The sequence below is a fragment of the Podarcis melisellensis genome (assembly GCF_964234715.1).
Source record: "Podarcis melisellensis genome assembly, chromosome: 1".
NCBI classification, from domain to species: domain Eukaryota; kingdom Metazoa; phylum Chordata; class Lepidosauria; order Squamata; family Lacertidae; genus Podarcis; species Podarcis melisellensis.
The window spans coordinates 31,449,958-31,469,909 of NC_138528.1; the positions used below are offsets into that span (position 1 = coordinate 31,449,958).

General features: G+C 41.5%; 1 protein-coding gene across 2 annotated transcripts; it reads left to right on the top strand.

Moving 5' to 3' along the window:
• Positions 1-3: 3 nt before the first annotated feature.
• ENTPD5 (ectonucleoside triphosphate diphosphohydrolase 5 (inactive)) lies at positions 4-19,891 on the top strand. 2 transcript variants are annotated; one of them, XM_081913873.1, is made up of 14 exons: positions 4-97; positions 5,085-5,362; positions 6,586-6,665; positions 7,048-7,191; positions 7,498-7,573; positions 8,913-8,948; positions 9,147-9,235; positions 10,195-10,274; positions 11,028-11,089; positions 12,379-12,480; positions 14,926-15,066; positions 16,420-16,476; positions 17,329-17,444; positions 18,069-19,891. In XM_081913873.1, the coding sequence occupies exons 2-14, from the start codon at positions 5,146-5,148 to the stop codon at positions 18,153-18,155; spliced, it is 1,287 nt and encodes a 428-aa protein (XP_081769999.1). In that variant the 5' UTR covers positions 4-97; positions 5,085-5,145; the 3' UTR covers positions 18,156-19,891. The 2 variants fall into 2 exon arrangements, with proteins under 2 accessions (XP_081769999.1, XP_081770000.1); XM_081913874.1 differs by lacking the exon at positions 4-97 and adding an exon at positions 4,929-4,950.
• Positions 19,892-19,952: the final 61 nt, after the last annotated feature.

A 19,952-nucleotide genomic window follows, 5' to 3' on the forward strand; every position in this document is an offset into this window, starting at 1 on the left:
ACGGCGCGCGCACGAGAGGGAGAGACGTCGCGCGCGGTGTGTTGACGTGACACGCGGCACCGGCGAGATGTGGAAGGTTGAGGGCTCTGACAAGGCGGTGAGTGGAGAGGTCTGGACGGGGCAGTGCGTGGAAGTTCTTTCCCCGCCGGCTCAGGGTCGCGCGCGGGCCCAGCCCTGGAGAGCTCCCCCTGCCCCGGCCTTCCCGGCTCTGGTCTCTCCTGCTTCGGCAGCATTTGCCCTGTCGATACTCCGGCGGAGTTTCGAGCGATACACTCGGATGCGTGCACATCCGACACGCGTCTTTCGGTGGGAATCCGGAGCTTCTCGACTCGGAGAGACCATGCCTCCCGTTTCAATCTGTTGCATACAAGCAAAGAAAAGCCACTTTGCCCGAGGAAATACATAGTTGTTTCCAAGCATCAGCTGAACGTGTCATTTCACTACTTACAAAATTGGTTTGCTCAATGGGTTAAGCCTTGGAACGAGTGTTGCTTTTATTCTCCAATTCTAGTTATGCCAGTGCCTCCTGAAATCGAGGTGTGGTATTCTAGGGGTGCTGTGATAAAGCGCATTTCAAGCAGTTGCACCATCTATTGCTGCGCTGTGGCAGTGCCCGCTCCGATCAGCACAGTGTGACATAAGAAGATGAGTCAAAAATAGCTCTTTGTTTTCCCCTGTTCATGAATTGACTTTGTGCCTCCTTCCCACCCCCCACCCCATCGTTCTTTTGCAATGAACATGCATCTTGGTAAATTATTTTCTAATTCAGCAATTATTTTTATTGGAGCTTTTGCCCTACTGAAATATGCCCCTTGAACTTTCCTGGAGCAGAAAAAAAAAACCCAACCAAGGCATATTTTCTTGTTTGCCTTAGATAAATGATAAACCTAGGTTCACAGAAGGTGGTTGGCTTGAACTTTAACATGTAATTCCTGCTTGCTTAATAGCTGAGCATTTTTAGTTGCACTTGCAAATAAAGCCGAGGAATAGGTGAGTGAAGATAATAGTATTGTATTGGAGTTGCTTGGCTAGTTAAATTGCTTTGTGGGGAGGGGGACTTTGGGATTGAAAGAAACTGCCTAAATTTCAGGTCTTGGATTGAATATATAGTTGTCATGATTGCCATCAAATAAAAACTAAGAGATGCAATATTATGTTTCTTTGTATATACTGTAATGTAATTAATGTGAATGGTGCTTTACAAATACAAGATAACCGGTCCTATCCATCCCTGAGGGGGCTTACATTCTACGCAATTGACCACAGATAAAATGGAGGGAAATACAGGCAGGAGTAAGCAGGGGAAGACTCTGTATTTATTTCAGTTACACATTCTTTGGGTTTGTAGTAATTGGAGATTGTGCTAAAGGCTTTATGGAAAAGATGGGTTTTGTGGAGGGATATGTAAGAAGTAAGAAAGGTGGTATAACAAAGGTACACTGTATAAGTGCAGCTGGATTCATTGTTCCCAGATTTCTAAGGACTCCAACTCAACCTAATTGCTTTCTAACCATTGTTGCTCAGCCCTGAACCATTTATACAGATTATACTAAGATTTCAGCATCACATGTTCTAAATCTATTATGAAATCCACTGCAGCTTGACAGCTAAGAACACAAAGTACACGAAGCTTATATGTGATTTGCTCATCAATTGGACTATTGTTTATCTGTGATGGGGTACTAGCCTAGTATGATGGCAAGTAATGAATGAGCTACAATTTCCAAATACCATTCAATATTACTTCATATGTTACATAACATATTTTTCCGTGTATGACTGCCCCATGTATAAGACGCCCCCTACTTTTGGGGACCCCAAATTTAGAAAATGGGCATATGCACTAAGACGCCCCCAGATTTTTAACCTTATTTTAAAGTAAAAAAACCTAGTCTTATACACAGAAAAGTACGGTAATTATCCTGCCTTCCTTTGAAGTGCACAGAGTGGCACTTCACAGGGTAGTTGCAAGACTAAATTAGATGTTTGGTGGAACCATAATCAATTACGTATGTCACAGTGGCTTGTGAAATCAGTTCAGCACAAAGAGTGTAGAGCCCACCTTCAACTATTGATCTTTATAATGGCTATGCAGATATTTTAATCTAGGTCTTCCTAGATTAGCATTCTGTTGACTACACCACACTTTCTCTGTGGTACCATATAGTACAGGAGCTTCTCCTTTAAATTTTTGCAGTGAGAGATTTTTACAGACATTCTCCTTCTTTGGCGATCACTCGTAGCCAAACCATCCTAAATATCTTTGTAGAAGCTTACAAAAAGTTTGGCCTATCATTCAATATCTGAAAAACCGAAGTGCTGCACCAACAAGTACAAAATAACCCTTCTGCAGCGCCATAAATCCAACTCAATGGTGTAACGTTTTACAGACAGTCCTGTACATGTCTACTGAGAAGTAAACTGCATTGAGTTCAATGTGACTTACTCCCAGGTAAGTGAATATAGGATTGCGGGCTTAGATATTCACTGGAGGGAAGTAAACATCTCAGTAAATGTGCTTAGGATTCCTCTGTATGCCAAATTCCATGCTTATTAGCAGGCTCAGTGGTTGGTAAGAAAACTTGAACTGTGAGTTCTAAATCCAGTCTTGGTTACAACATGAATGAGACCTAAGCTTCTATCAAGACTTGCTTAACATTAAGCTGTATTATGCATCTGACTACTTTAGTTATTATGCCTTTAACAAGGAGGAAAATACAAAGTAGAGCAGGTGGGTATTTATTAGAAAATACCCAAGTTTTTACTAAATACTGGCTAGCATAATTTTGCATTTTTATTTCCTTTTGGGGCTTGTTCTGCTGGAGCAGAACAAGTTTATTCACTATTATGCCTCCAGTTCTAGGATAACAATCTATGTTTTTATTTCAACATCCCATGTGACAACATCCCAAGCTTTATATTTGAATAGGGAAACTACTGGTGGTGCAAAATAACAGTTCACTCAACAGGGATGTTAATGGATATTCTCTCAAATTGGTGTTGGTTATTGGTAAAGTTGAATAAAGGATTTCATTTGTTTGCTACTGCATTTAAAACTTGGTTGGAATTTGATTTAGACAATCAATCTGCTCCTAAGTTGCTGAAGCTGTCTTTTTAATATAAATTCTGGGTTCATGTGGCTTGGGATGTTCATTGTAAAATGAAAGTTTGGGTTCAGATTGTTAGACCAATTTTTTGCCATTTTGTTAATGGCAAAGTATAGCCTAGCCCTAGAATGATATTCTTATGCTGCATATGGAGAAGTTTTCAGAAAACTTGTTCTTAGCCCTAATTTTATGTTAAGAGGGGACTTTATTATGGGATTTCTCTCCAAGAATACTTTCTCCTGCTCTTGGAGCAAAACATAGTGATTTGAATCTTGATGGAAAACAACATAGCTGCTGAGGGAGAGAAGCTTAAAGATTCATTTTAGGTTTTGTAACTAGTCATAAAGAGGGATCAAAATATGAGAGTGGAGCTATGGAATGATAAGGAAATAAAACAAGGCAGAGGGCAAATGAGGTTTCTGAGCGGGAGGGGCAACAGATTGAAACAGGCATAAGGGTAGAAGCAGGAGAAGGTGACAAGTCCAGTGTTAATGGATTCAGATACCAATACCAAGTTCTAACCACATGTCGGTGGACAGATATAATTAGTAGGCTGGGTGTGCAAATAGTGAGGTGATGTACAATGCTGAAAAGCTGATGCATAAAGTAGTTTGAGGCTTTTTAGAAATAAGAGCATGTCACAGCTAAGTATGGACAAAATCAACCAAGAGTCTTGTGGCACCTTAACAACTAACACATTTATTTTGACATAATTTTCTGTGGACCAGAGTCCACGTCATCAGATGCTCTGTAAGGACTTGCATTTTCCCTGAACTTCTTTTTGACAAGTTCTGCATAGGCTCTAAAACTCAGCACTCTACTCAAATAGGTAAAATGCAATTGGCTACATTAGGTTGACTTTTTAAATTTTTTGTTTGAAAGTCTCTGTGTGGTGCATTGCATTCCTCTTTTTCTTCTTCCTCCCCGCTTTCCCAAATAAACGTTATTTCTGTTCTTTGACATTTTGTTTCATGAGCTGAAAATAGTATTCCTCTGGAATTCCTCCTTAAAGACTTCCATATGTTAGACTGCATGGTTATTAAGCTAGCCCTTGTATTTCAAAATTACCTCATAAGAGTTCTATGGTGTCCTCTAAGCTTTGGAAAAGTAAAACTAAAGCTCATTTTTCCTAGAATATGGCTGGAACACTCTCTGTAGGATTTACCCCCTCGTTTCCCCACCCCTCAATTGCTGGATAATCTGGGAGATATAGTATGACTGGTAGCAACCTATCAGAATTTATCTTTGGGGAAAGCCTTATACGTTCTCTACTTTCTGGGATGTTATGAGGTTCCTTTGTGCTATAATCAGACACAGCATTGGTTGGGAACATTAGTCTAAAAACAATTTGCATCTGATTTGAAAGAAAAAGCTAATACACAAAACAAAAAAATATACTGAAAGATAAATTTGAGTACAATGAAAGAAAACTGCATCTAATTCTAACCCCCCCCCTCCCATTCTGCCTCTCTAATAACTACAAAACCGTAGTGGAATGATGTCTTTTACCCTCCCTGATTTTTAAGCCGCTGCCATCAGGAGAAGATGAGATTCCCATTGTCTGTTGTTTTGAATGACATTTGTGTTCTTTGTCTGCCCAGGCCTGCTCGTGTTATTAGGGAGGACACAGAAGTCTTGGCCTGAACACAGCTTAGCTGAATTGAATAGATTCATGTCAATGGCTTAATTTGGCATTTGGCACAGTTTCAACATTATCTTGAAGCTGTTCAACCAGATACTCTGTGAGGGAGGAGGAGCATAGCTTGCATTTTTATGAAATTGTCTGGAACATTAGAATGCATCTTGAACTGTTCCATAGACTCAAAAGATGCAGCCCCTAAAGGTGAGAATCAGATTCTTGAAGTGTGTTTGTAGCATGAGCTGTGGTTGGGGCGGCTTTTTAGGATGTTGAAAGTCTCCTGTGTGTAAGAGATTTGGTGTAACTAATTATGCTATTGGTTAATAACTCTGCTGCAGGAACTTCTCCAACTCTGCGAATCCTGATTTGTACAGTGGCTGTCCAAGGCTCCCAAGCACAATGGTACTTTCCTGGGCTGCAGTCATTGCTATGTTTGCGCTTTCCTCCATTTACTGCCTGGTTTCTCACCACGGCCCAGAGCTGTGGTTTCAAGACCTCTTCCCTTCTAAAGTGTGCCCTGCAAACACCAGCATGGACACGTTATATGGCATTATGTTTGATGCAGGAAGCACAGGGACACGGATTCACATTTACACCTTCGTACAGAGAAGCCCAGGTAAGATCACATGAGAAGGTTCTAAGCCTATGCTGTGGGGACCTTAGATTGTGAATATATTGTATGCTTTTGCTAATTCTGATACCAGTGATCTTACTCATCCTCCAAAAGTTGGAGAACTAGCTTGAGTACTACTGTGACCAGCCATTGAAACTTTATTCTGAGCTCTAGAGTTTCTTAATGCTTCATAAGCCTTTATTCTCAGAGCTTCTGTCTTGTTTTCTTTAACCTTTGATCAGTTTGTACATGTTTGCTTCTCTTCCTAGATAAAGTTCATTGTGGTTCAGTTGTACTGCTTAGTCATGCTTCTTTTGAGAGGGTGTTCAATTTAAAGTGGCTTTATCACAGAAAACAGCAGGGGATTTTGGTCTGAAATGTTGTCTGTAACAGAGTGAGTGTCGGAAAGGTGGGAACTTGATAGTGGTATGAGACGTATATTCACTTCTACAGTGAATTGTTAGGAGATTATCAGATAACTGTCAAGCAAAACAAATACGTTTTCTAAAAGTTACTCTAGGCAGAGGGGAAGAAGTTTTGTAACTTAGAAGGTGGCCTTGTTTCAATAAATGGATGAGTGGGGGGAGGGAATTGGGAAGGATTACCTTAGAACCTGGGTAGGCAAACTAAAGCCCGGGGGCCGGATCCAGCCAATTGCCTTCTAAATCCAGCCCACCGATGGTCCAGGAATCAGCGTGTTTTTACATGAGTAGAATGTGTCCTTTTATTTAAAATGCATCTCTGGGTTATTTGTGGGCCATAGGAATTCGTTCTTTATTCTCTCTTTTCTTCAAAATATAGTCGGGCCCCTCACAAGGTCTGAGGGACAGTGGACCGGTCCCCTGCTGAAAAAGTTTGCTGACCCCTGCCTTAGGACATGCTTGATAAATTTTTCAGCTCCTTATTTTGATTGCTTGGCCTTATCCAGATCAGCTTGCTTTGTCACGTTTCAACTAATTTTGTGCTCACTTGTTGCCCCAGTAATTCTTTTTAGATCTGGATTTGCAGGGCTCAGAATTTCCTTTCCCAAAAGTATACTGAATTTGTCAGCTTGGCTGCATTTTGAAAACAAAGCCACAGTGGCCCATACTAGAACATTTTCTGTGTGAAAGAAATAATGATGTGTTAGATTGATGTCCTGTGAAACCAGTAAGTTCCTTTTGACGCATTTGCACGCATTTGTGAAGATCAACTATTATAAAAGTTGTTTGGCTTGACTTTTGCAGAAAAACCTGCAGAGTTAGAAGGCGAAATCTTTGAATCAGTCAAGCCAGGACTCTCCGCCTATGCTGATCAGCCTGGAAAGGTAAGACATTCTGATGGCTTTTTGTAACTATTTGGCTCTCTTTCTCCCCACTCATTCTAAATTCAGTTTATATAACATGAAGAAGAAAAAGAAAGCAGAATGGGAAGGCGAGGAGGACGAAGAGGCAGGTGAGAAGTAGATGTTTTGCTGTACAGCACCATCAGTAGACATGGCACTTGACACAGTTTAAGAATGGGGAGGGGGAGCTGGACAGGAGCTTACAATCTAGGATAACAGAAGAGGTAAGAGAAGGTGGGGCAAGAGGAACTTGGGGGGTGGAAGGGACAAATGTGAGTAAATGCAGTTGCATGTACCTGCAACTTAGTTATAGGCGAGAACGAACTTACCAACATCTGTGTCTTGGATTTCTCTCCAACTTTAGGGAGCAGAAACAGTCAGACAATTGTTGGACATGGCTAAAGAAGCTGTACCGCCCAGTCACTGGAATAAGACCCCAGTAGTCCTGAAAGCCACGGCTGGTCTGAGGTTGTTAGCAGAGCATAAAGCCCAAGCTTTACTCTCTGAGGTAACTTTAGGTTTTGCAAGGGGGTTGGCTCATTGTGTAAAAGTTGGGGGCATATGTAACAAGCTCTTTTCAGCGCTTGCCTATGTGCAGTTTTGCCTTGATTTTTAAAAAAATACTATGCAAGTCTTGTGAGAGGCACTTGTAGATCCTACATCTGCTGTCAATAAATTCCTGTTTTATACCTGAATGCTGGGTGAAAGCGTTTGACTTGTGCTCACCTTGATTTTCCTCCCACTGTTTTTTGTACGGGAGGAAAGTTATGACATCCACTCATCCATGCATAACCTAGTTTTTTCATTTCCACAGGTCAGGGTGGTCTTTGAGGAGTCACCATTTCTAGTTCCTGATAACAGTGTTAGCATCATGGATGGATCTTATGAAGGTGGGTCCCGGGAGGCAGGAAATGGGAAGGAATGGAGGTGAGTTCGGGGAGAAAGAAAAGGGAGGGGACCAAGTGAGGGAGAATAACCACGGAAGCAAGAGGGAAGGAGTAGCATCTCCCCTGTGCCGAATGAAAGGTAAAATATTGCTGGTATCACGGTGGCTAAACCACAATATCCTCCTTAGACCCAAAGAGATGCTTTAAGTTTCTAGAGGAGAATTAGGTTCCATACACAGGAAAGCAAAGAGTCTCTTTGGTTTTAATGGCAACATTTCATAATGCAATACTGTTAGATGAAAAGCAGTCACATAGTTTGCAATTAGAAGAAACTCAAGCAAAGGACAAATTCAAGTAGCCAACTGGCATGGTGAGTAAATAGTTTTAAGTGTATCTAGCCCAGGGGGGTTGAGAGCCCCTGTATGCCAGAGATGTGCAGGGTTGGAGACAAAGGTATGCTGCCTGACAGGTGAGACTTTTACCTTTGTACAGTCAGCTACATTGTCAGAGGTCTTTATGCGCACCCCTGCCCCAGTCTCACCAACAGGCATTGTCACAGGTCAGGGACATAGTCTTTTGGTGAAGGAAAAGCAGTGGAAGAGGACGTGGAACAGGGCTGGGGAGAGGTGTGGCCTGTGGATGGGGCATGAACTGGTAGGGTTCTGTGGACCAGATAGAAAGGCCTGGAGGGCTGCATTGGCCCCTGAGCCTGAGATTTCCTACCCCTAATCTGACTAACAATGACAGACTGGAGTAGAGGTTTTTTGTTTCCTCACAAGCATGGCTTATCAGTCAGCCTACATTTACCAAATGATCTTCAACTCACTTTCCATACCTTTGTGATGAACAGTGAATTATTGTTTGTAACTTATCGGGAAGTACAGGCAAAACAGCACAGTCCCTGCCTGCATATTTGCAAGCCAAAATGTTTTCTGAGATGGGAAACAGTGAGCAGTGCAAAGCTATCCCACCATACTTATTGCGCGCTAAACTCAGCCTGGATCCCCCTCACATGTTCAACCTGCCAAAGTGGTCAAGTGAATTGTCCCTAAGCTGACAAGCCTGTTAAGCATGTCCACTAAGAGTAAAGATAATACATTTTTTTTGTGGGTTAGAAATGAAGTCAAATATATTTCAAGAGCGGAATTGTGGAAGGTCTCAAATGGAAAACAGTGAAGGCTGATGGGGGTGGAGACTAGAACATGTTCAAAACCTAGGGAAGGATTGGAAGAGATTATGCTTGAACAGTGATAGAGGTGGAAATCTAGCAGCAGTGAATATCTTTCTGGATTGCATTTGGGTCTCAAGATAGATTTCAGTTACTTTTCCTTCCTTTTTGCAGGTATACTAGCCTGGATCACTGTGAACTTTTTGACAGGTAATTACTGCTTTGTGATTTCAGTTTTGAGGCTTGGATAGAGTCTGTTCCGTAAAAACTGAGTAGGCAGTTGGATATTTATAGTGCAAATTTTCAGAAGTCTCCTGCTGAAATCCATTCAGGGCTGCAAATCATAGATAACATGGAAACTCTCTGGGCATGTGGGTAGTCTTTGAACTTCTTCAATGTTCCCTGCAGGGCAGTTGTATGGCCGGAATCAGCAGACGGTGGGGACCCTGGATCTGGGAGGAGCCTCAACCCAGATCACATTCCTGCCACAGCGGGAGGTGAGGAATCTCGAGATTGCCCAAATGTTGGATAATTTGGTGCAGGTGTCCTATTTATTTCATGTTTTATTTCATTTAGATCTAGGCTGCTTTAATCTGGCAGGAGCAACCCAGTCAGATGGGCGGGATACAAATAATAAATTGTTGTTATTATTAAATTATTATAATAATATTCATTAGGTTGTTAGGCTTCTTTGTAAAAGTGTTTTAAATACCAGAAATAATGTGAAATGGTATGCATTTGATAATGTTGCTTTTCAAGCTGTGACTTCCAAAATGTTACAGCTTGTTCTTTAAAGTAGTGCCTGTATCTTATTATCATACGTATATTCTGACCAGGGAACGTGGGTGGTGCTGTGGTCTGAACCACTGAGCCTCTTGGGCTTGCCATTCGGAAGGTTAGCGGTTCGAATCCTCGCAACGGGATGAGCTACCGTTGCTCTGTCCCAGCTTCTAACCTAGCAGTTCGAAAGCACGCTAGTGCGAGTAGATAAATAGATACTGCTGCAGCAGAAAGATAAGCGGTGTTTCCATGTGCTCTGGCACTCATTGCAGTGTCCCAATGCAGTAGTAACGTCATGCTGGCCACGTGACCTGGAAAGCTGTCTGTGGACAAACGCCAACTCCCTCGGCCTGAAAGCGAGATGAGCGCCACAACCCCATAGTTGCCTTTGACTGGACTTAACCATCCAGGGGTCCTTTACCTTTTTTCCTTATTGTGAGCTTTCCAGCATCATCAATTTATGACTGTGACTACATTCATTATCAACCTTCATAGAAGATTTTCTTCCTTACTACAGTAGAGCAGATGTTTTCTGAACATTAATAGCTTAAGATTATCAAAATTCTCTTGTCTCTTCAAGACTTGTGTGAATGTTATATGCTGTACTAATGTTACACAAATGTATCTTGAAATTTTAAAGTCACTGAAGAATCCTTTTTCATTATCCTAATTTTAGGAAACCCTAGAGCAAACACCAGTAGATTTCCTTACCTCATTTGAAATGTTCAACAGCACTTACAAGCTCTACACACACAGGTGAGTGAGGCAGTTCTATGCAAATGACTATTTTTAAGGACACTAGTTACAGATAGGTAGCCGTGTTGGTCTGCCATAGTCAAAACAAAACAAAATTCCTTCCAGTAGCACCTTAAAGACCAACTAAGTTAGTTCTTGGTATGAGTTCTTGGTATAGTGAAAACGTTAGGATAGATAGCTGTGATGAGCCTGTTGAGGACTCTTTAACTATTGCAGTCGTTAAGAGTCGTCAACAGGCTCATCATAGCTATCTGCCAATCACCCATTCCCACCACCCTTCTGAGTAATACCCCTCCCCACCTTTTCACTATATAGAAGGGTCTGGTGACTTCTGTTTCAGTGTATCTGAAGAAGTGTGCATGCACACGAAAGCTCATACCAAGAACTAACTTAGTTGGTCTTTAAGGTGCTACTGGAAGGAATTTTTTTTTGTTTTAAGGACACTGTTAGGTATTTGCCAGATGTAATATTGCCTTAATAATTTGTATTGCTTATTCTGAAGTCAGCATCACATATCTTGCTGGTTATCACAACCCCACATGTGTCTTTATTTTCATTATAATGAACAGGTAGTCTGTGGATTACTGTAAAGAACCACATGCTAACATTTCATACATGGGCTTAGCAAGGAGGAGGCTGTTTTAGCAGAGTATTGATCTTATATCCTTGTTCATAAAATTGCCTAGTCTTGTAAGTGGGATAGGATGAACTCCGACTTTAACCAAGTGCTGTTTGGCCTTCTTCATTTTACAGCTATTTGGGGTTTGGTCTGAAGGCTGCACGGCTTGCTACGTTGGGAGCCCTGGAAATGGAAGGTACAGTCAGACAAAATAGCTTTGTGTTCGTGTGTGTGGATGGACTCAGGGGGGGGGGGTCATCCAGCTAAGTGGATTCATCCAGTCCCTAGAATTTGTCCTGTTCAGAATTCTAATGGGAAATGGTCCTAGACCAGCTTCTGACAGGCTGACAGTCTCTTTATCCCCTTCCTGGTGTGCATTTTCCTTTTAATGAGATTCTCTTGTCACTGAGACAGGTAACATGGCACTCTGTAGGCTTATACAAGCCAGCTGAAAGATAAACTCAAAGAGGAGCCAAATGGTGGAAAGCAATTGTAGCTGCCCTTTGTGGTAGGTAACTGCTTATTAAAACCAAGCCTTTGGGTGGAGGTGAGTTTGGGTTGTGATTACAAACAAACAAACAAACAAACAAACAAACAAGCACCATGATTACGATCTACATTCTAATCAGTAGACATACTACTTCAGCTCTTTTAAACGGTTCAACAACTCAGCTTCCTGTTTTGCTCGAATGTGAAAAAATTTGGGTTCAGGGGATGCTCTTCCTACTTGAGAACCTTCTAAGTATCGTCTCCTCCTTTTGATTAGCCTTCCTCAAACTCGGACCTCCAGATGTTTTGAGACTACAGTTCCCATCATCTCTGACCACTGGTCCTGCTACCTAAAGATCATGGGAGTTGTAGGCCAAAAACATCTGGAGGGCCAAGTTTGAGGAAGCCTGGCCTAGGAGTCCACTAACATATTAATATCAAGACCCTTTGAGTAGCACATACAGCTATTATCATTTTCACATCCCATTATCATGCCAACTCACCCAGAATACACTTAGGTTTCATGGCCTCCATCCCGGTGTTGTACATTGCTGCCCCATCTATACATTTTTAGTCCAGTTTGGCTGGGAGCAGAAGCATTCCTCAACCTGTATCTGTCTCTTCCATTTTTCACCTACCTGTCTATACAGGACCCACCTGCCTACATAGAGTTTAGTGCAGGGGTGGGGAATATGTGGCTCTCCAGCTGTTGTTGAATTCCAACACCTATCTGCTCCAACAACCCAGCATGACCAGTGGTCAGGATTGATGGGAACTACAGTACACCAACATCTGGAAGACCAAAGATTAGCTACTCCTGGTCTAGTGGACTGAGCTTCCTATTTGGGGAAACAAGAAAAAACTTGATTTTGTTCTATAAATGGACTTTGGCATTTGAACTTTTCCCAACTTCCTTTTCCTGCAAGTACCAAGGGTACTGAAAAACATAATCATTATTGATTTCACCCGATTTCACCCGATCTATATTCTCTTTAGCGTCAGATGGACGGACGTTCCGAAGTTCATGTTTGCCAAAACAGCTGGAGGCAGAATGGCACTTTGGGGGAGTGAAATACCAGTATGGTGGCAACAAAGAAGGTAAGTTGGAGAGATAAAGTTTCCCAAGACTGCTGCTGCTCTGACTTTTATCTATCTATCTATCTATCTATCTATCTATCTATCTATCTATCTATCTATCATCTATCTATCTATCTATCTATCTATCTATCTATCTATATCTATCATCTATCTATATCTATCATCTATCTATCTATCATCTATCTATCTATCTATCTATCTATCTATCTATCTATCTATCTATCTATCTATCATCTATCATCTATCTAATCTATCTATCATCTATCTTCTGGTCCCAGGGAGCTTAATGTTGGGGTAATGGCTTGAAATGATTTAGACCCAGCCAGAAATAATAATGATCAAGAAACAGATCTTCAGCTGAAAAGCCATTGATTGTGCTCGTTGGAGTATATTGTCCCACTGAAGTAACATGGCTCTTGTATCCTTATTTCATCTGGGAATCCTTGATCTGAATCTCAGTGAAGCTGTCCATTGCCATAATTTATTTGCTTGATGTGAATTTTATGTTGTATGCTCCCCACTTCTAAACGTTTTGCTACTTACACTTGGAGGGTTTTCTTTTTTAAGTAACTATTTTAAATAAAATTCATAGGGCACAGGTGGGGAACCTATAGCCTGGAGGCCAGCGGTCCCAATTTAAGCTATGAGGCATTTTACCCCAGGCCATATTCACTTACCCCACATGTGACTTCCTACGACATCAGGTGTAGTACAGCTGTAGCTGCAAAGGAACAACAAGGAGTGTTAAAGTGCACTAATTTGCCTGCAAGTGGGGCTTGCATTCAATATCTTTAAACTTGGTGCTGAATACCAGATCTTCTGGGATTGGCTCCACTCAAGAGACTCCGGAACAGAAGTTTTGAATGAAGCCATCCCTGCCACAAAGGAACGCAGGTGGCGCTGTGGGTTAAACCACAGAGCCTAGGGCTTGCCGATCAGAAGGTTGGCGGTTCAAATCCCGGCGACGGGGTGAGCTCCTGTTGCTCGGTCCCTGCTCCTGCCAACCTAGCAGTTCGAAAGCACTTCAAAGTGCAAGTAAATAAATAGGTTCCACTCCGGCAGGAAGGTAAACGGTGTTTCCGTGCGCTGCTCTGGTTCGCCAGAAGTGGCTTAGTCATGCTGGCCACATGACTCCCTCGTCCAATAAAGCGAGATGAGCACTGCAACCCCAGAGTTGGCCATGACTGGACCTAATGGTCAGGGGTCCCTTTACCTTTACCTATCCCTGCCACAAGTAGGGCTTGCTTGTGGCAGAGAAAGCACTGCATAATACTTCTTTGCAGGCACAGCTTGCAGCCGCATGGAAACATTTTCCCTTTTTGCTCGCTTGGAGTGTGATAATCTTTCAAAACTGACCCGTAGAAGATAGGCCAGTTCTGGATTTGATTTATTGAAAACAGGAAGTTCTTAAATCGTGGATTAAAGGAATACCTATTTTTATTAAAACCTAGTATTTAAGGACAGAGAAGAGAGAAAGCTGGGAGATGAGTCAGAGATTCGTGAAGACACAGTGGCTTTAGTCAGGAAGAGGTGTCAAGATAAGACCTGAGCCATTTTGCACAGGCAATAGCAACAGGCATTCTTTTTTTTCTAATATTTATTGAGTTTCCATTTCAGATTGCAGCAGGCACAGAACATAAATTTTAGGTCCAGGAAGACAGCATTTCCTTTCTCCTCTGGCTACTGTGGCCCTGTTTGCATATCATGCTAAGCCAAATGGAAGCTTAGCACAAAGACCCGAGTGAGTGGGCTCCCAGAGATCACAGCCAGTCATTTTGCTTCCATGCTCTGCTTGAGTTAAACCGGTTTGGCTTAGGGTGTCGTCTCAACCCAGGCTTGTGGTTTAGTGTTGTCCAGACTAAGCACAAATTCTAACCAAGTTTTGTCCAGGAGAGCTGAATCACAACCCCAGTTTTGGACATGGTAAGCCATGGGTTAGCTCGGCGTGGAACAGATGCAAAACAATCAGGGAATGAGCAAAGCAGCCACATCTCTTCTCCAAACCAACACGTTTGTGCTAAGCCATGGTTTGTCTTGGTGTGGTGTGCAAACCAGGCAAATGAGTCACTTCTGCTCCATTACAATCTCCATTACTGTATTTGGATCACAAGGCTCACAATAAGGTTACCTTGCATAATTCCCTGACATCTACGGCATTTAATATTGGGTGTATGTTCACAGTTGTAAGAGAGTCCTTTTCGGGTAGAGGACCCCTTTCCCCATCACCTAGGGTTTGCTTGTTTGTTTTTAAAAAACAATGTATAATCATAAAGCGTAAGGATAGAGATGGGAATGTGCCCAGGCTGTGCCAATATTGCAAAGCTGTCAAGAAAGACCATTTACAACTGTTGCACTTTCCTTAATTTCATTGTTAGCAATTCTGCACTTATCTGCAATGGGATTTCATGACATGTTGAACTTACCTTTGTGTGTTTACCCTGCCAGGAGAAACGGGATTTGAACCTTGCTATTCTGAAGTGTTGAAGGTGGTAAAGGGAAAACTGCATCAACCAGATGAGATTCGGCACAGCTCCTTCTATGCCTTTTCCTATTATTACGATCGGGCTGTGGACACCGCCCTGATAGGTGAATAGCAAACATTTGAAATCTTGCTTGAGCTCTATGACCCTTGGGGAATGAATGCCCCTCTTTCAGTCAGTCACCTACACGATGGGACTCGATGAGCCGTTCCAGATGCTCCTCTATTCATGCAATGAATGCACACGGGTCGTTCATTTGTTGCAGGAATATCTTATTATCCCAGCATGGTAAGCACTGGAAGTATATATTGTGTCTGGAGAAATATGATTCCCCCAGCCCAGATAGTGTATCCATTGTGAATGCTGGGTAGAATGTGGTTGCACCAGATGTCACTGGCACCTATTGAATATCACGAGCATGAGCAACGCAGCCAGCACACTTTATGAACCTTTTAAAAAGTGCCTTCCCCTTTTCAGTTGTATGAGGGTGGATTAAAGTGTGGCTGCAGATGGTTGAGGATAGTGCAAATGTAGTGGTTAGAACAGAATTCCTTTAACTTCTGGAATAGCCTTAACAATAAAGGAGAGTTTTTGCATGCTTCCTTCTGTATAAATGATTGGTGTTATTTCATTCATTCCTGTGGAGAATGAATGCAGCAGCACAGTTGGTTGGGCAGGTGCCACGTAGGCTTCAGTTATGCCAGGCTATCATGGCTCAGGGGGTCACCAGCCTTTTTGGGTTGATGGGCACATTTTGAGCTGTGTGTGTGTGTAGCTATCACCCCCTCTAGTTGCATCTCTCCCAACAAAATGTGTGTTTGTACAAGCTTGTTGTTTTTCAGGCCTTGGTAGGGATGAAGGAGGAACTACGCCTCCTCGCTTGATGACAAAGGGGGCAGTAAGCAGGGGGGCAGTCTTTGTGGGCACCAGAAGTCCATAAGTTTGCTGCTTTGCCCATAACTGCTATACTGGTGCCCATGATCTGAGTTGAAGCTAGTGCTTAAATGTTTAACTTCTTTAAATTAAATAAACATTAAATGTTTAAATGACAACTTAAACATTTGTCATTAATGTTTGCTGTATCTTGCTTTCCTAGTCAGTCCACCTGCCAAGGGTGTGTTCCATAGGCCAGTGACAGGACTCTGGGTCAAGACTATTTGCATTAACTGCTTTACACACGGCTTCCTTCATAGACCAATTGACATGGAAAGGAGATCCATGAGAAGAAAATGTGAAAACCATTGCTTTAAAGACCATATCTGAATCTGCCAAACACTGCATTGTAACTCATTAAATTGTGTTTTTTTTATCAGCATCCCCTGCCATCCTAAATTGATCAGGAAATCTGGCTATAACTTGTGTTGGGTAGACTACTACACTTGCCACAGAGATAAGTGCTTTATCAGTTTTTCACAGTATCTCTTAGCCAGAGAATGACCCTTATCTTTTGACATTTCAGATTATGAGAAAGGCGGTGTTCTCAAAGTGGAAGACTTTAGAAGAAAAGCCAAAGAAGGTAAAATGTACTCTGAGAGTTGAATTAGGGTACTTCCAGTTAATGGAGCAGTAGTCATGTCACTTTGAAATAGTGCCATGTAAGGGTGTATTTTAGTCACTCACTGACATTTGAAATATCAGACCATTGTTGCTTAGGGACAAGGTAAGGCTAATGGTTTGATCAGAATAAAGCAGGTTTTCGAGTAACTGCTTAAAAAATTAGGAATTCACTCTGCACTTTTGAATTCAGAGAACAACTATGTAATAGCCATGAAACAACCATGGCTATTAACCAGAAGGTTGGTGGTTTGAGCCCACCAAAGGATGGCTGTGGGCAGGATTCCTGCATTGCATGACCCTCGGGATCCCTTCTCGCTCTATAATTCTATGATTTTATAAAGGCAAGTCAGCCAGTCTACAAGTATTTCAACTACTTGCATAGATTATGTATTCACATGTATATATACCGGTATTTAGGAACCATTTGAAGTGCACAGTCTTAATATGGCCAGCAAGTTCCTCTCTCTTCCAGGTAGAAAATAGTCTACTTTGGAGTAGCTAAAAACATATACTAAACAATTAAGGGACTGGGAACAAGTAGAAGAGTGATGGCTCCCAACTCGGTTTATTATTGCACTTGCACCATTTGCCATGGTTCTTGTTCTCGAATGCTGCTAAAGCAGCATTTGAAACTAATTCATGCACAAGGTGGGAATGAACAAATGTGGAATGACCTATGGGATCATACATCTCCGAGTTGTGGTTTGCATTCAGCTAGAATTACATTTAATAGTTTTTGAGATAATATGGTTTATTTTGGAGTCACTTGCTCCAATACTGGTGAATATTCTTCTCAATTTTTTCTTTAAAGTGTGTGACAATCTGGACAGCTACAGCTCTGCCAGTCCTTTCCTTTGTATGGATCTCAGTTACATTACAGCTTTATTAAAAGAAGGATTTGGATTTGGAGACAGTACAGTTTTACAGGCAAGTAAAAATGGTTGAAAGAAGCCTTGGTTGAAGATTTTATTTCATTGACTAGTTGTTGGTACTGGTACTTTGTTCCATATGCTTTGATGAAATGGGGTGGGTGAATCTATATTTTACTTATTTTAGCATGGTACAGAATACTGTACTGCTAAAAGTCCTTGCAGCTCCTGTTTTTTTCTTCTAGTCAAATGCAGCTCAAACTTAACAATATGGTTTTAACAAACACTTATTCACCTCAGAGAGTGTTTGTTGTGGTGGGGGAGGAAGGGAAAGGAGAATGTTAGCCGCTTTGAGAGTCCTTCCGGTAGTGATAAAGCGGGATATCAAATCCAAACTCTTCTATTTAAACTCATAACAGTAGGAAGTCACTGTTCATTAATAAGTAGTTGCATTAGTTAACTCCCAGTTTAAATTGACTTGAATGCTGCTTAGTGTCCAGTAGTCAGATATCCTTGTTTGAGATCTGACTTGCAGTTATTTTTACTGCAACTGTACTTTCTATCATATCCATCTGGAGTTATACTGGAAAATATTCTCAGCCTATACACTAAAAATGTACTCTGCCTAAAATGTCTGTATTGCAACAAGGGTAATTGATCTCTTACTTTTCTTCTTTTACAGCTGGCAAAGAAAGTGAACAACATAGAGACAAGCTGGGCTCTAGGTGCTACCTTTCACCTCCTGCAATCTCTTGGACTCTCCCATTGAGAAAACATCATCTATAGAATATTATATTTTCTTGAAACAAGAAAAGGCAATTCTGATGAGCATACAGCCAAACACAGACCAAAGTAGAACTGGTTACCTTTAAGACTGAGTGGTTCCAAGCTGTAATAAGATGGGTCCTTCTAGGGTAGTAAGATATGCTTCGTTGTACAATTGCTTAACTGATGCCAAGGGGCCTGAATTCTGGGTTTATAGCTTTGGAGCTGATCTTGTGCAGAGGTGAAGCACATCTTTAGCCAAGGCATTTGTACACATTTGGTACCAATGCACCCCAATATTGATCTTCCTCCATAATAATATTTTGCAGGCCTTCTTGCGCATGAAACTTAAGATTCAAATCTCAAATAGGTGCTTACGTAATGAGTTGTTTTTAAACAAAGCTGGTGTGTGCCATTTACCAACCCTTTGACATTTAACAAGTTAAGATTTTTAAGATTAGTCGACTCCTGAAGAGGGCTGCTGAAACTGGTGGAGCTTTAGTTGTGACAGTCAGTGAAAAAACTTGTTTGTCAACCCTCACATATAAGTAGCTGGCTAAACATAGCAGTAAAGACTTTAGGAACATCCCAAAAACTTATCTCCTTTTTACATCTCTAAAGCTGAGAGCAAGCAAAGGCTTGTATATACGCATTTTCTGGCTACTTTAGAGGACCACGAGGAGTGCTGGGGATGAACTGACATAAATAATTTGCTTCTCAGTCTAGCCTTAAAGAAACTTTTAATGCAAGGCATCCTGGTGCCTCCTTTCAATTGCAAATGAAGGCCTCCCAAATAAACTTCCTTGGAAAATAGTATGGTTAACTGGACCCCAGAATGGGACTACCACTGAAGCTGATGCACTACATGCTGTCACACCTTAAACATTGTGTTTGAGCAGGACATTTCAGACTGCATAAATATGAGACTTAACATGGTAGCCACTGCACAAAGTGTTTCATCTCTGTGTTGTCTAGATATACCAGTACAGTGTAAACGCTTGCTAAAGAAACCTTGACCAAATTAGGTTAAGACATGCCAACCCAATATCTAATTTGACAACACTTTTGGCCCACTGCCCTCTTACTGGATGTGAAAAGGTATTCTGGCATTATCTGCAGAATACAAAGTTGGGACACTTACAGTGCATCTTAGGCATGTTTGCTCTGAAGTAATTCCTATTAGCTCATTGGGACTTACTCACAAGTATGTGCATAGGATTAGACTTTTGACTGTGTATCCTATTGCCCTGCATAAGCCTTTATTTCTACCTATTTCAGTATACATTAGAAAATTATGATGGAAGCCTTAGTTTGGCAGGAACTATTCAGTATCCTCTCTTTAAGTGTCTGAACTCATTAATTCTTCTCAACTTATTTCTATAACCCTAAATCAAAGCCCAGCTTCTCTGCACCTTGCTTTCTTGTCCCATGAGTCAAGTAGTAAAGAAGATGGCAAACTGGAAGCAAAATGTTTGGTACTGGACCAGAGCAACATAGTTTGCTAAAACTCATTATAAACTTTTCCTCTGAAACCTCATTTGTAAACTCAGGCACAAGATTCTTTTTTCTTTGCATTGCTCTTCCTCTACCAAAGTTAACCTATGTTTGAAAAATTCAGGGTCTTTATTTCTTCAGGTACTATGTGTTTTGATTGATGAGTAATTTCTGCTGCTAATTAAGAGACCATTTTTATAGTCAACCAAAACTGGGCACCAGTTGAGTTTGTCAGGTAGGGTGCAAGACAGACAAGTAGTTTCTTCCTCTTATGATCCCAGAATTCTATCTTGCTTCCACAAATGCC

What these genes read in the sequence shown, in the direction of transcription:
- ENTPD5 (XM_081913873.1), top strand. Translation starts at nt 5,146, where the DNA reads ATGGTACTTTCCTGGGCTGCAGTCATTGCTATGTTTGCGCTTTCCTCC. An exon ending in CACTGTGAACTTTTTGACAG is followed by an intron (nt 8,949 to 9,146) that starts GTAATTACTGCT and finishes TGTTCCCTGCAG; the next exon opens with GGCAGTTGTATGGCCGGAAT. An exon ending in CATTCCTGCCACAGCGGGAG is followed by an intron (nt 9,236 to 10,194) that starts GTGAGGAATCTC and finishes TCCTAATTTTAG; the next exon opens with GAAACCCTAGAGCAAACACC.